This window comes from Gorilla gorilla, chromosome 15 (assembly GCF_029281585.2).
Source record: "Gorilla gorilla gorilla isolate KB3781 chromosome 15, NHGRI_mGorGor1-v2.1_pri, whole genome shotgun sequence".
NCBI lineage: Eukaryota > Metazoa > Chordata > Mammalia > Primates > Hominidae > Gorilla > Gorilla gorilla.
Window position 1 is genome coordinate 77,944,017 of NC_073239.2, and position 16,021 is coordinate 77,960,037.

Genomic DNA, 16,021 nt, shown 5'->3' on the forward strand with positions numbered 1-16,021 from the left:
GCCAGTGCACTCTAGCTTGGGTTACAGAGTAAGACCCTGTCTCAAAAAAATAAGAATGTACATATTTAATTGTAATATGAAACGGATGCTGAAAATGAATACCGATATTTCTTTAATCTCATGCCTCAAAGTGACATATCAGAGATGCTCTGGAGACTTGGTTCATATAACATAATATGGAACAAAATTACCTTCTCAATGCCAAATTAGAAGATAACATGTACATAATTTTCAGGTTTAAAATATATATACCAAGGCTTTGGGATGTTAAATATAAGGAATGTTGCCCATGTATAACATTATCAATTAAGCTTAAGAATATTAAAGATTTGTTGATTAAAATAATTACTAATTTTTGTGATAGCTTTTACTTTAGAATATGTGATTTGAAAAAAAAGAATGTTGACATTTCACATAGGAGGAAAAAATTCTAGTTCTTAGTTTTGTAACTTAATTTTGTATTCTAAAATATGTCTCAAATCCACCCCTGTAAAATTATTAGTCTTTTATTATTAAAGCATAAAGTTTGCTACTCATAAATCAAATTATATATCTCAAATTCAAAGCTAAATTGCCCTTGTGCATTGTTTAGCAGTATGTAAATACATTTTAGAAAAGGGCTGTATCATTCATGAAGTTTCCAAATTCGTTGATCAATTCTGATAATAAAGTTAAAATTTTTGTTCTTAATTAGTAGATCTCATTATTTTTTCAGCATTCCACTGATTTCTTTCTAACTTTGTAGTAATGATAGGTAAAGACTGTATCTGGCTTAAAAAATGCTTATTTTTACATACATGTAGGTCTTTGATTATGAAAGTACCGAGGAGTTCTTTTGTTTATACAGTGGCAGTTGAAAGAAAACCCATGTATATCTTGAGAAGATTTATTGGAACTAGCTTTGAGAAATGATGAGCCATATCTTTAACTCAATAAAAGATATATATTGCTGTACCAAGCCTTGGTATCTGCTATTCTCTTTAGTGTAAGCACTTTACAAACTATAGGATTATACAAATAGTAGCACCACTAGTTAAAACATAAAGCTATATGATCTAAAGACATAGTTTTGGTTATTTTATGAGCCATTTAATTTCCATCTTTTCTGTGACCACATTTATTAAACATGTGACATGAAAATGGAATACTCTTTTATGATGATAAAAGAAAGTATATGCCCAGCCAATTATGGGATAAGAGTATTATTTTTTGTGAACACATTATCATCATTCTAGGCACCTGGAGAAGTGAATATCTCTGAAAGTATCATACATTTATACTTTAACTTTATTTACATATCCAGTTTTTAGAAACCATTGCCAATGAAACATTTGGACAATGTGGTATGCAAGTACTGTATAGTAAGAAGTAGGGATGTTCTTGAGTAATTGTTCCATTTGAATTAATCCAGCATAGGTAGTTGTTAGACAACCATGAAATGTGCTAAGCTTTACCTATTCTAAGAGGACTCTATTCTTAGAGACCATAAGCGTTCAAAAGTTTTTCAAGAAAAAAAGGTTACTTCTTTAAATTTAGTCTGCCCATTCAAAAGCTACAATAAGGCAGGTGGATTAAACTGCTAGGACTTGCAATGTTAGTATTGAGAGCATTTAAGCAATTTAAAATCTTTCAGAATGCCTAAGATCACAAATTTACCCCTGATCAGCCTACACAGATTAACTTAAAATACATACAGAGAGATGTCAGATAGCTAGAGGGTCATAAATTAGTGACCAAAATTACATTAATCTGCATGTTGACATTGGTTACCTTATATTGATTAGAAACTTTTGCTTAGGAAAAAGGGGAAATACCTTTTTTTTAAAATTATACTTTAAGTTTTAGGGTACATATACACAACGTGCAGGTTTGTTAACATATGGATATATGTGCCATGTTGGTGTGCTGCACCCATTAACTCGTCATTTAGCATTAGGTATATCTCCTAATGCTATCCCTCCCCCTCCCCCACCCCACAACAGGCCCCAGAGTGTGATGTTCCCCTTCCTGTGTCCATGTGTTCTCATTGTTCAATTCCCACCTATGAGTGAGAACATGTGGTGTTTGGTTTTTTGTCCTTGTGATAGTTTGCTGAGAATGATGGTTTCCAGCTTCATCCATGTCCCTACAAAGGACATGAACTCATCATTTTTTATGGCTGCATAGTATTCCATGGTGTATATGTGCCACATTTTCTTAATCCAGTCTATCATTGGACATTTAGGTTGGTTCCAAGTCTTTGTTATTGTGAGTAGTGCCACAGTAAACATACGTGTGCGTTTGTCTTTATAGCAGCATGATTTATAGTCCTTTGGGTATATACCCAGTAATGGGATGGCTGGGTCAAATGGTATTTCTAGTTCTAGATCCCTGAGGAATCACCACACTGACTTCCACAATGGTTGAACTAGTTTACAGTCCCACCAACAGTGTAAAAGTGTTCCTATTTTTCCACATCCTCTCCAGCACCTGTTGTTTCCTGACTTTTTAATGATTGCCATTCCAACTGGTGTGAGATGGTATCTCACTGTGGTTTTGATTTGCATTTCTCTGATGGCCAGTGATGATGAGCATTTTTTCATGTGTTTTTTGGCTGCATAAATGTCTTCTTTTGAGAAGTGTCTGTTCATATCCTGCTCCCACTTTTTGATGCGGTTGTTTTTTTCCTGTAAATTTGTTTGAGTTCATTGTAGATTCTGGATATTAGCCCTTTGTCAGAAGAGTAGGTTGCAAAAATTTTCTCCCATTCTGTAGGTTGCCTGTTCACTCTGATGGTTGCCTGTTCACTTCTTGCTGTGCAGAAGCTCTTTAGTTTAATTAGATCCCATTTGTCATTTTTGGCTTTTGCTGCCATTGTTTTTGGTGTTTTAGACACGAAGTCCTTAACGGCCCATGCCTATGTCCTGAATAGTATTGCCTAGGTTTTCTTCTATGGTTTTTGTGGTTTTAGGTCTAACATTTAAGTCTTTAATCCATCTTGAATTAATTTTTGTGTAAGGTGTAAGGAAGGGATCCAAGTTCACCTTTCTACATATGGCTAGCCAGTTTTCCCAGCACCATTTATTAAACAGGGAATCCTTTCCCCATTTCCTGTTTTTCTCAGGTTTGTCAAAAGTTCAGATAGTTGTAGATATGCGACATTATTTCTGAGGGCTCTGTTGTGTTCCATTGGTATATATCTCTGTTTTGGTACCAGTACCATGCTGTTTTGGTTACTGTAGCCTCGTAGTATAGTTTGAATTCAGGTAGCGTGATGCCTCCAGCTTTGTTCTTTTGGCTTAGGATTGATTTGGCAATGCGTTCTCTTTTTCAGTTCCATATGAACTTTAAAGTAGTTTTTTCCAATTCTGTGAAGAAAGTCATTGGTAGCTCGTTGGGGATGGCATTGAATCTGTAAATTACCTTGGGCAGTATGGCCATTTTCATGATATTGATTCTTCCTACCCATGAGCATGGAATGTTCTTCCATTTCTTTGTATCTTCTTTTATTTCATTGAGCAGTGGTTTGTAGTTCTTGAAGAGGTCCTTCACATCCCTTGTAAGTTGGATTCCTAGGTATTTTATTCTCTTTGAAGCAATTGTGAATGGGAGTTCACCCATGATTTGGCTCTCTGTTTGTCTGTTATTGGTGTATAGGAATGCATGTGATTTTTACACATTGATTTTGTATCCTGAGACTTTGCTGAAGTTGCTTATCAGCTTAAGGAGATTTTGGGCCGAGATGATGGGGTTTTCTAGATATACAATCATGTCATCTGCAAACAGGGACAATTTGACTTCCTCTTTTCCTAATTGAATACCCTTTATTTCTTTCTCCTGCCTGATTGCCCTGGCCAGAACTTCCAACACTATGTTGAATAGGAGTGGTGAGAGAGGGCATCCCTGTCTTGTGCCAGTTTTCAAAGGGAATGCTTCCAGTTTTTGCCCATTCAGTATGATATTGGCTGTGGGTTTGTCATAGATAGCTCTTATTATTTTGAGATACGTCCCATCAATACTTAATTTATTGAGAGTTTTTAGCATGAATGGGCTGTTGAATTTTGTCAAAGGCCTTTTCTGCATCTATTGAGATAATCATGTGGTTTTTGTCTTTGGTTCTGTTTATATGCTGGATTACATTTATTGATTTGCGTATGTTGAACCAGCCTTGCATCCTAGGGATGAAGCCCACTTGATCATGGTGGATAAGCTTTCTGATGTGCTGCTGGATTCAATTTGCCAGTATTTTATTGAGGATTTTTTCTTCGATGTTTATCAAGGATATTGGTCTAAAATTCTCTTTTGTTGTTGTGTCTCTGCCAGGCTTTGGTATCAGGATAATGCTGGCCTCATACAATGAGTTAGGGAGGATTCCCTCTTTTTCTATTGATTGGAATGGTTTCAGAAGGAATGGTACCAGCTCCTCCTTGTACCTCTGGTAAAATTCGGCTGTGAATGCATCTGGTCCTGGATTTTTTTTGGTTGGTAGGCTATTAATTATTGCCTCAATTTCAGAGCCTGTTATTGGTCTATTCAGAGATTTAACTTCTTCCTGGTTTAGTGTTGGGAGGGTGTATGTGTCAAGGAATTTATCCATTTCTTCTAGCTTTTCTAGTTTATTTGCGTAGAGGTGTTTATAGTATTCTCTGATGGTAGTTTGTATTTCTGTGGGATTGGTGGTGATATCCCCTTTATCATTTTTTATTGCATCTATTTGATTCTTCTCTCTTTTCTTCTGTGTTAGTCTTGCTAGCAGTCTATCAATTTTGTTGATCTTTTCAAAAAAGCAGCTCCTGGATTCATTGATTTTTTTGCAGGGTTTTTTGTGTCTCTATTTCCTTCAGTTCTGCTCTGATCTTAGTTATTTCTTGCCTTCTGCTAGCTTTTGAATGTGTTTGCTCTTGCTTCTCTAGTTCTTTTATTGTGATGTTAGGGTGTCAATTTTAGATCTTTCCTGCTTTCTCTTGTGGACATTTAGTCCTATAAAGTTCCCTCTACACACTGCTTTGAATGTGTCCCAGAGATTCTGGTATGTTGTGTCTTTGTTCTCGTTGGTTTGAAAGAACGTCTTTATTTCTGCCTTCATTTCATTATTTACCCAGTAGTCATTCAGGAGCAGGTTGTTCAGTTGCCATGTAGTTGAGCGGTGTTGAGTTAGTTTCTTAATCCTGAGTTGTAGTTTGATTGCACTGTCGTCTGAGACACAGTTTGTTATCATTTCTGCTCTTTTACATTTGCTGAGGAGTGCTTTACTTCCAACTATGTGGTCAGTTTTGGAATAGGTGTGGTGTGGTGCTGAAAGGAATGTGTATTCTGTTGATTTGGGTTGGAGAGTTCTGTAGATGTGTATTAGGTCCACTTGGTGCAGAGCTGAGTTCAATTCCTGGAGAGCCTTGTTAACTTTCTGTCTCATTGATCTGTCTAATGTTGACAGTGGGGTGTTAAAGTCTCCCCTTATTATTGTGTGGGAGTCTAAGTCTCTTTGTAGGTCTCTAAGGACTTGCTTTATGAATCTGGGTGCTCCTGTATTGGGTACATATATATTTAGGATAGTTAGCTCTTCTTGTTGAATTGATTCCTTTACCATTATGTAATGGCCTTGTTTGTCTCTTTTGATCTTTGTTGGTTTAAAGTCTATTTTATCAGAGACTAGGATTGCAACCCCTGCCTTTTTTTGTTTTCCGTTTGCTTGGTAGATCTTCCTCCATCCCTTTATTTTGATCCTATGTGTGTCTCTGCACATGAGTTGGGTTTCCTGAATACAGCACACTGATGGGTCTTGACTCTTTATCCAGTTTGCCAGTCTGTGTCTTTTTAATTGGAGCATTTAGCCCATTTATATTTAAGGTTAGTATTGTTATGTGTGAATTTGATCCTGTCATTATGATGTTAGCTGGTTATTTTGCTCGTTAGTTGATGCAGTTTCTTCCTAGCCTTGATGGTCTTCACAATTTGGTATGTTTTTGCAGTGGCTGGTACTGGTTGTTCCTTTCCATGTTTAGTGCTTCCTTCAGGAGCTCTTGTAGGGCGGGACTAGTGATGACAAAATCTCTCAGCATTTGCTTGTCTGTAAAGGATTTTATTTCTCCTTCACTTATGAAGCTTAGTTTGGCTGGATATTAAATTCTGGGTTGAAAATTCTTTTCTTTAAGAATGTTGAATATTGGCCCCCACTCTCTTCTGGCTTGTGAAGTTTCTGCCAAGAGATCAGCTGTTAGTCTGATGGGCTTCCCATTGTGGGTAACCCAACTTTCTCTCTGGCTGCCCTTAACATTTTTTCCTTCATTTCAACTTTGGTAAATCTGACAATTATATGTTTTGGAGTTGCTCTTCTCGAGGAGTATGTTAGTGGCGTTCTCTTTATTTCCTGAATGTGAATGTTGGCCTGCCTTGCTAGGCTGGGGAAGTTCTCCTGGATAATATCCTGCAGAGTGTTTTCCAACTTAGTTCCATTCTCCGTATCACTTTCAGGTACATCAATCAGACGTAGATTTGGTCTTTTCACATAGTCCCATATTTCTTGGAGGCTTTGTTCATTTCTTTTTATTCTTTTTTCTCTAAACTTCTCTTCTCGCTTCATTTCATTCATTTGATCTTTCATCACTGATAGCCTTTCTTCCAGTTGTTTGAATCGGCTATTGAGGCTTGTGCATTCCTCACGTGGTTCTCGTGCTGTGGTTTTCAGCTCCATCAGGTCCTTTAGGGACTTCTCTGCATTGGTTATTCTAGTTAGCCATTCGTCTAATTTTTTTTCAAGGTTTTTAACTTCTTTGCCATGGGTTCGAACTTCCTCCTTTAGCTTGGAGTAGTTTGATCGTCTGAAGCCTTCTTCTCTCAACTCGTCAAAGTCATTCTCCATCCAGCTTTGTTCCATTGATGGTGAGGAGCTGCTTTCCTTTGGAGGAACAGAGGTGCTCTGATTTTTAGTTTAGAGTTTCCAGTTTTTCTGCTCTGTTTTTCCCTGTCTTTGTGGTTTTATCTACCTTTGGTCTTTGATGATGGTGACGTACAGGTGGGGTTTTGGTGTGGATGTCCTTTCTGTTTGTTAGTTTTCTTTCTAACAGTTAGGACTCTCAGCTGCAGGTCTGTTGGAGTTTGCTGGAAGTCCACTCCAGACCCTGTTTGTCTGGGTATCAGCAGCAGAGGCTGCAGAACAGCGGATATTGGTGAACAGCAAATGTTGCTGCCTGATCGTTCCTCTGGAAGTTTTGTCTCAGAGGAGTACCCGGCCGTGTGAGGTGTCATTCTGCCCCTACAGGGGGGTGCCTCCCAGTTAGGCTCCTCGGGGGTCAGGGACCCACTTGAGGAGGCATTCTGTCCCTTGTCAGATCTCCAGCTGCATGCTGGGAGAACCACTACTCTCGTCAAAGCTGTCAGACAGGGACATTTAAGTCTGCACAGGTTTCTGCTGCCTTTTGTTTGGCTATGCCCTGCCCCTAGAGGTGGAGTCTACAGAGGCACGCAGGGCTCCTTGAGCTGTGTTGGGCTCCACCCAGTTCGAGCTTCCAGGCCGCTTTGTTTACCTACTCATGCCTCGGCAATGGCAGCACCCATCCCCCAGCCTCGCTGCCGCCTTGCAGTTTGATCTCAGACTGCTGTGCTAGCAATGAGCGAGGCTCTGTGGGCATAGGACCCTCCGAGCCAGGTGCGGGATATAATCTCCTGGTGTGCCATTTGCTAAGACTGTTGGAAAAGCACAGTATTAGGGTGGGAGTGACCCGATTTTCCAGGTGCCGTCTGTCATCCCTTTCTTTGACTAGGAAAGGGAATTCCCTGACCCCTTGCGCTTCCCAGGTGAGGCGATGCCTCCCCCTGCTTCGGCTCATGCTTGGTTCACTGCACCCACTGTCCTGCACCCACTGTCCAACACTCCCCAGTGAGATGAACCCGGTACCTCAGTTGGAAATGCAGAAATGACCCATCTTCTGCATCCGGAAATAACTTTTAATATGTACAGCTTGAGAGAAAGAATCTGTCAGAAATGAGATATGTTAGAGAAACATAATAAAAGAATCCTTGGTGATTTTCTTAAAAAGTAAAAACTGTCACTACTGAGAAAAAGACATGTTTTACAAAGACATTTGAAAATCATAGGTATTGTGGCTTATGTTTTGGGATGAAAATGAAAGATTTGATGAAAATTACCAGAGATTTTTACATAAAACAGCTGATTAAGCCCAACCATCCTTTTTAGTATTGCCTTTATTTGAGGATGTTAGGGAGAATTTTCTCATTTTGTGTTTAGTCCTGATTGGCCTGGATCATAAGAATTATACTGTACTTAGTTTGTAGTAGGACCTGCTCTTCTCTTTAGGACCTGACACATAAATAGTTTTGTGTAAAAGTGAACATTGTAATTTCTCTTAACAGCTGTAATATCTTATGAAGATCTTGGACTCTTTGCATTTGGATTACCTGGAAAGGTAATTTTTTTTCCTCCTCATTGTGTCCAAAACCCAAAGTGGCATTTTTCCTTTTGTTTCAAGTTAAAAGAGACAAGTATGTACAAGAGGAATACATTAGAGGAATAAAAGGAAACTAAAGTGAGAAAAGAGAGAATGATAGGAGCAGGCAGAGAAAGAGAAGTCTTTGTGTCCTTCCTAAAAATGCATCAATACATTTAATTCAATGCTTGAATCTTTTAATATGTTTTCATCCTAATAAAGTAGCACAATGACTTGAATGACTTTAAAAGAGTAATGATGACCTGTTTTAAGTTGTATTAATTTTGATTATGTACTCATATGAGTAAACCCTCATAAAGACAAGAAAAGAAAAGCAACATCGAATTCAAATTGTAGCATGGCTATTTACAAAACCAGTAATCAGAAGATCATATCACTTAAGAATTGAACATTGCTAAAAGATTATCTAGCTATCCTCTCATTTATAGGTGAGGAAATTAAGGACCAGAGAAATTAAGGGACCTATTTGTCAACTATTATATACAGCCAGTACCACATCCTAGAACTCTAGATCTACTGCTTTTCTTACTCAGAATAAGAGAAATAACAGCAGTATTTATGGGGCACCCACTTGCAATAGGGATACTACACTAGTTTAATAGGTAGAGAAAAATAATTGTCTTCCACCAATAATCAGGAGTTGAATGTTACTGTTAGTGCTGTAGTATATATATATTTTTTAATTTCTGAAGAACTACTATACTTCTAAAATTCATATTCATTTTGGCTCCAAACAGGAATTCTTTTGTTTGTAAATCTGTTGTTTGTGTTTTTATGTTTTCGATTGACAAATAAAAATTGTATATATTTATTATGGACAACATGTCATTTTGAAATATGTAAACATTGTAGAATGGCTAAATTGACCTAATTAATATTTGCATTACTTCACATACTTACCATTTTTTGTTTTATTTTTATTCTAAAAGGATACTCTATCTGTAACTGGCTAAACTAACTTCTGAAAGTGAGTCTGGAGGAAATATATATAGCTATACAATGGAAAGAAAACCTGTATTTACATTCCAGTTAACTTTGGTGGAGTTTTTTGTTTTTGTTTTTTCAGACAGAGTTTCGTTCTTGTTGCCGAGGCTTGAGTGAAATGGCATGATCTCAGCTCACCACAACCTCCGCCTCCCTGGTTCAAGCGATTCTCCTGCCTCAGCCTCTTGAGTAGCTAGGATTACAGGCATGTGTCACCAGGCCTGGCTAATTTTGTATTTTTAGTAGAGACAGATTTCTCCATGTTGGTCAGGCTGGTCTGGACCTCCCGACCTCAGGTGATCCACCTGCCTCAGCCTCCCAAAGTGCTGGGATTACAGCATGAGCCACCGCGCCTGGCCCTAACTATGTTTTTAAAGTACAAAAAGGAATGCTTAAATCATATACTGTATAGCATCATGGCTTGGACCTTAGTAACCTGAAACTTAAACAAAACAGAATATGTTACTTGAGGGTAAAAGGTTTTGTTAATCTTCCTTAGTAGCAATGTTTCTGTTCTAGAGGATTAGGATGTTTGGTGTAGCCAGGGATCAGTTTCCTCCATCTAGTTTAAACAAAGAAGAAAATATTTTTTGTATGAGAAAATTCCACAATTAATGTAACATAACCTATAAACATAACTCTAAGTATCAACACTGACATCACTGTCATTTCATGTTTATATTTCCTGCGTTGCTTGTATAGCAGCAAAGTTTAAAGAGTAGGGACTGCTGAGAGTCTTCTTTTCCTAAAACTCTTAGAGTAGTTGTGTTGTCATTTTAATACATGCACCAAAAAAGTTCATAGTAGGCAGGAACACTAGACAAAGCATACTCTGAATGAGGAATTGTTGTTTGGTTGCTTGTTTAAATTTTCTCCCCACTTCCACAGTTGGGTTGAAACTTAACCATTTCCTTCTATCCAGATATTATATAGTTATAATATGGGATAATATTATGATAAAGAAATTTTTTGAAATGTTTTGAACTTGTTAAAGATTTATTTAAATGTCTATAAATTGGTATTTATTCACCAGACAAATATTTATTGATCAAATACTTTGTACCATGTACTGTGCTAGGCATTAAAAATATAAGTAGGTAGGCAGGTGGGTAGATAGATAGATATTCTAGCTTTCAAGATATTAAATGCTTAAATTCAGCCAAAGAATGAAAGAATAATCATCAATAAGTTAATATTACTGTTTTTTGCAATATATTAATTGAAAATAAAACCAAATTTCATGTATACCTACTACTGACAGTAGGTATCATTTGTACTGAAGATAGTATACACAAGTTCAAAATAGTCTTTTCACAAATAACTTTGACATTTTGGAACTAAGTTTTACATAGGCTGAAATGCAGAATTTTTTCTGGAGAGCGTTCAAGTGGCAATCACCACATCTCCAAAGACACTTTGCCAGATTTTCAAATCATTAGCCCTCCTCTGCAAACCTCAAGGCTCCTAGGTCCTAATAACTTAGATTGTTTTCAGTGTAGGCAAATGCTGTGCCACTGATAGAATTCCTAACAAAGATGGGCATGAAAGCTTATCTGTTCCCAATTCATGTAGAACTGAATGATTCTAGACAGCTAGTCAGCTCCAGGCATACATTGGGGTTCCGATCCATTAAGACTTGAGTGATTGAAAGGCCCACATTGAAGCACAGTGTTTTACTGTTTCCTCTAAGCATATCTGATTACCTTGAGTTCCCCAGGAATCTCATCAAAGATGATAAGCTAACAAGCCTGCAGACTGAATTTAGTCCTCAGGCACATTTTATATGGCTCAAATATTTTTTATTTTTAACTGATTACCAACTAAGCATCATTAAAGTATGAAAAAATTTAATTTCTGACTTTCTTTGAAAAATCAGAAGATCTGGCTACATTGGATCCACATTCTCACATATTATCAACTGGCTAGAGCTGAGTAGCACCTGCCCCATTGAAGGGGGAGGAATTCTCCAATATCCTACAGTTCTTGCCAACTCCCATTGTCTTATACTCAGCTTAATTCACATTATTGAGTTTGGAACATTTTGCCTGTATTTTCAGGGTTTGAGAGTAATTGGGCTCTAGACTTTATTAATCTCTGGGACTGGGATGCTCAAAGTCTTGGTATATGCCAAGCTGATATAGCCAGAAAACTTATATCATTTCCTTTTAGGCAATATAGCATTGGCATAGCACACCCAGCCGGTCTTTTTCTACTTATTTAAGCAGTGTGATAAAACCAGCAAGAAGGGAGTGAGACACCACTCCCACACTTTTAATTTTTATACTTGATAATCATCGATTACTAGCTTTTAATACTTTTAACAATTTAAAAGTGACTGCCAAGAAAAATTTCAAAAACTTCTTTATAGTAACTTTGGAACTATTAAAGAAATACTTTTTAATGTGATGATTATTAATTTTATGTATTTCAAATGACTGGCAGATTTCTTTTTAGTTTCTCCTCACAACTTCTGCATCTGCTTTTTTAGTAATAGTTACTGGATTTTAATAAAATACTGATCCTTTTATATTGTTTCCCCTTCTATCTTCTGAATATTTCTGTTCTTTTACAGTTGGTGGTGGCAGGCACCATAATAATTCAGAATATTGGAGGTAAGCAATTGAAAGTGCACTGTTTATACATAAATGTGATAGCAATAATGTCCTTTGAATTGTTATCTTACTACAGATCTAGCTGGGAACTTCTGTAGACATAGCTATCTTCAGAAGCCTGTTTGTTGACCTCTTTACTCTTTTTTTTTTGGATCCTTTTTAGCAGCACTTGTGACAGTAGCTCCTAAATTCAGTTCCAGCTAAACCCTGATTGCAGTCGTGTTATTAGGTCTGCAACACACCTCTAAAACATTGGCTTTCTGTGATTCTGAAGGTAGGATACAGTCTGGAAAAGCTCTCCTGGTGATTTTAAAATATTTTCCCTCTACTTTTGTTCTAATCACCCTATTGGCAGATACTACTTTAGAGGGATTAGTGTTCCGTGGGCTGTGAACAAGCAAGTATGGACAACAGTGTCCTCTTGTAACCAAGAATTTAAAATGACCAAGTGGTTTAAAACATAAATAAATCTGAGATAAATAAGCATTCTCACATTTATCCTGTATCTTGTTCCTATTAATAACCAATTCTAGAAATGATCTCAATATTGAGAACTATGTAGAAATAAAACTACTGTTAATTATAGACAGTTACTGAGTAAATGTATTAAACATTTAAATCCAAAATACGGGTATCATGTGTGTATATGTTGTAAAGAAGTTGCGTAGTGCTGAACAATATATTCGTTTTCTTTTATCATTGACTGGAGTGCTAAATAAATGCTCTTAAAGGAAAATACACGGAAAAGGTTGACATGTACTTTGGATCTTATACAGGATTGTATAGTCAGGACATTTTAATCTTATTTTTTACATGTAACAGTTTAATTCAAAGATGACAGTTTTAATAAACTTCAGCTCTCATAATCAAGAGGTCTGAGCTATATTACTTTAAGTATTGTTCAATCAAATTCCATCTTTAATAGGTTTTTTTGGTTAAGGAAAAATTGACATTCCACCAGTGAATTGTGCTGCCATTGTTTTGGAATCCTGTTTTAATTCTTTGAATTTTCATGAAAAAATATGAATAAAAAGAATGCTTTCTTGCATGCCATACCAAATAATTTTCTCCTAACACACACTACTTCACACTTCACAGTAGAAAGTCAAGAAAACCAGTCTCTTCATTTATGAATTTATTATAGTCATTGATTTTAAGATTTATTTTGGAATAATTTATTTAGCAACTAAGTATTGCTTAACTGTGCACTGATAATGTTTCTGAATATGATGTATACTTTTATATTTTTAATCCCTCTTTATCCTCTCTGTATAGATTCTAAGAACTATCACATATTGTTTAGGTTAGATTGAACCATTGTTTAACAGTTTATGTAGACTGTTCAGTTCAGCAATTTAGATCCAAATTTGCGACCCTGGCACAAGGCCCACTGTTGTATTCTTTGTCCCTTTCACCTTGATTCCTTCCTTGTTCTCTAATCTTGTTTATAACTGTTATTGGAGATGGCTATACTGTAGCACTTGCTGCTACTAGATTTAACTTCTCTGGATGTATGCTCCTGTACCCCACTATATTGTTAAGTTCCTTTAGCTCAAAAGTATGCCTCATTTCTCTTTGTACTCCCAGCACCTATTACACCTGGGAATTGATAAACTTGTTGAGCAGAATAGAGCTGAAATGATTTGTATAATCTCTTTCTAAGTACTTTAAATATTCTAAATATATTTATCAAGAAGAGAAAAGGGAAATGCTAGACTGGCGTCTAGCTTCAGGTATTTGAAAGACTGAACATGAAATATAAAAAAGACACTAGACTAATTCAAGTATTGTTCCAGAGGGCAGAACTGGTGCTAATGTATAGAAATCTACAGAGAAGCTGTTTTGGGTTTTCTCATTCGGAGTACCCTTGTAACTAAGCTGTGTGATGATGAGGATGGCCTACATCCCTTTGAAAATGCTCCTTAGCCCTGAAAACATTCAAACAGAGCTGGTTGGTCAGTTGCCAGAATTCTAGAAAGGATTCTTGCATTTGGAGGTGGATAAATCATGAGTTTTCCCAACTCTTAATTTTGTTGGTTTGCTTGCTTGCTTATTTTAGAACTTTTTTTAAAAAAGGTGATTTAGAGTGGTCACAGCAGTTTTTAATGTCCCTTAAATTTAGAAAAGCTACTAATGCTTATTTAGTTTTTAGAATGATATCCTCATGATTTTCTTCACATTGGTTAAAAGTGTACTAAGTGCCCAGTCAGTAATAACCAAATACATATTTTCAGAGTTTTTTCTGTCTTTTTTCTTAGCCAGATGTACATAAACCATTTCTTTATTATAATAGAATTGGAAGCTTGCTCTTGTGAGCAGAACACTAGATTGGAAGTCAGATACCTTGAATTCTGTCTACTCCAGTCTCTGCCATTGGGTAACCATGTGTCTTGTGGAAATCCCTCACTCTCACTGTCTTGGCTTCAGTTCCCTCTTTGTTAAATTGTTGGACGGTAGAGTGGGAAGCAGGGAGTTTAAGGTCCCTTCTTACCCCAAAATTTAAATTCAAATTTGGCACATTGGGAGGCACATTAATTATTTTAACATATTAACATATTTTATTACAGGAAAGTTCAATGAGAGGGTTATACTTGGTTCAAAAGATGATTTGGCCCTTTCTTAGGTATCTTTAACAAATCAATAACTATTGCCCTAAAAGCATTTATGGATGCTATTTTTTGTCGCTAAGCAAAAGGGAACTTCAGTTCTTAGGACTACCCTTTAGAACCTCCTCTTAGGTTAAAGTCTAGGAACCCTAGCCTTAAAAAGTAGTTTCTTGATTGATATATACAGAATCTGTGGAACTTCTAGTCCATGTATGCTTGCAAATAACATACTTATTTGGGAGGATATTTAATATACTGTGTCATTATATTAAATAAGTATATATATATACAGTTTTATTATAATAAATAAGTCAATCGTACAATGACCAATGTTACTTCATTAAAATGGATTTTGATTATTTTCTTTATTAATTGGAAATATATTGGATATTTAAAAGATTATATTAAGTGTAAATCAGATTGAATTTTTACACATCTTAAGTGCCTGTCTGCAAATAATGTAGTTCAGATAACTTTTTTTTAAAAGAATGTTTGTTAGTATAAATTATCTGACTTTTGCAGTGGTTGTTTACATTAAAACTGAAAAATAATGTAATAGATTCTATTTAGGTCAAGCACTCTACTAGATACTTTAATTATAACAACTCTTCAATATAGATATTATCTTCATTTTATAGAGAAGAGATCAGTGTGCAGTGGAGATAAGTAGCTTGCTCACATTTATCCCATAATGAAGCCTGGATTCAAACCTTGCTCAGTTGGCCTTTATTCTTTCTGCTATGATATAGTAAATGTTTGAAAAATGTGAAAAGATTAAATGTTGAAGATTTTCTAACTTCTTGGGGACAGGAACTATGTGTTTTTATTTGTTTTCCTAACTTTACCTAGTTTCTGAGAAGAGCTCAATAAGTAGTATTTGTTGAATGAATTAGACAGTTTTTAAAGTTCTGCTTAAAAGCCTAAGATTTTGCCTCAAAGAGACAATTGAATATACTATGTAAGTGATAAAAAAAGAAACTTGAAAGACCATAGAATGACTTCTAGTTTAGAATTATATAAAAATTTAAAAGTTCAAAATATTGGGGAGAGTTAGATCTCATTTATGTAAAATGGGTTAACAATATATTGAAATAGGCTGGGTGTGAAGGCGCACGCCTGTAAGCCTAGCACTTTGGGAGGCCAAAGTGGGAGGATTGCCTGAGCTCAGGAGTTTGAGACCAGCCTGGGCAACATGGTGAAACCCAGTCTCTACTAAAAATACAAAAAATTAGCCAGACGTGGGGTTGTGTGCCTGTAAGTCCCAGCTACTCAGGTGGCTGAGGCAGGAAAATCGTTTAAACCCGGTAGACGGAGGTTGCAGTAAGCCAAGATCTCGCCACTGAACTCCAACCTGGGCAACTGTCTCAAAAAAAAA

The 16,021-nt window shown here is 36.4% G+C and overlaps 1 protein-coding gene across 5 annotated transcripts in view; it reads left to right on the forward strand.

Moving 5' to 3' along the window:
• SLC38A6 (solute carrier family 38 member 6) overlaps positions 1–16,021 on the forward strand; it is a 97,984-nt gene that overhangs the window by 26,437 nt on the left and 55,526 nt on the right. For all 5 annotated transcript variants that reach the window (XM_004055261.5, XM_055361790.2, XM_063697878.1 and 2 more), the window contains exons 4-5: positions 8,350–8,402; positions 12,001–12,040. In XM_004055261.5, coding sequence (XP_004055309.5) covers positions 8,350–8,402; positions 12,001–12,040 — 93 coding nt within the window. The remainder of the gene's footprint in view (positions 1–8,349; positions 8,403–12,000; positions 12,041–16,021) is intronic.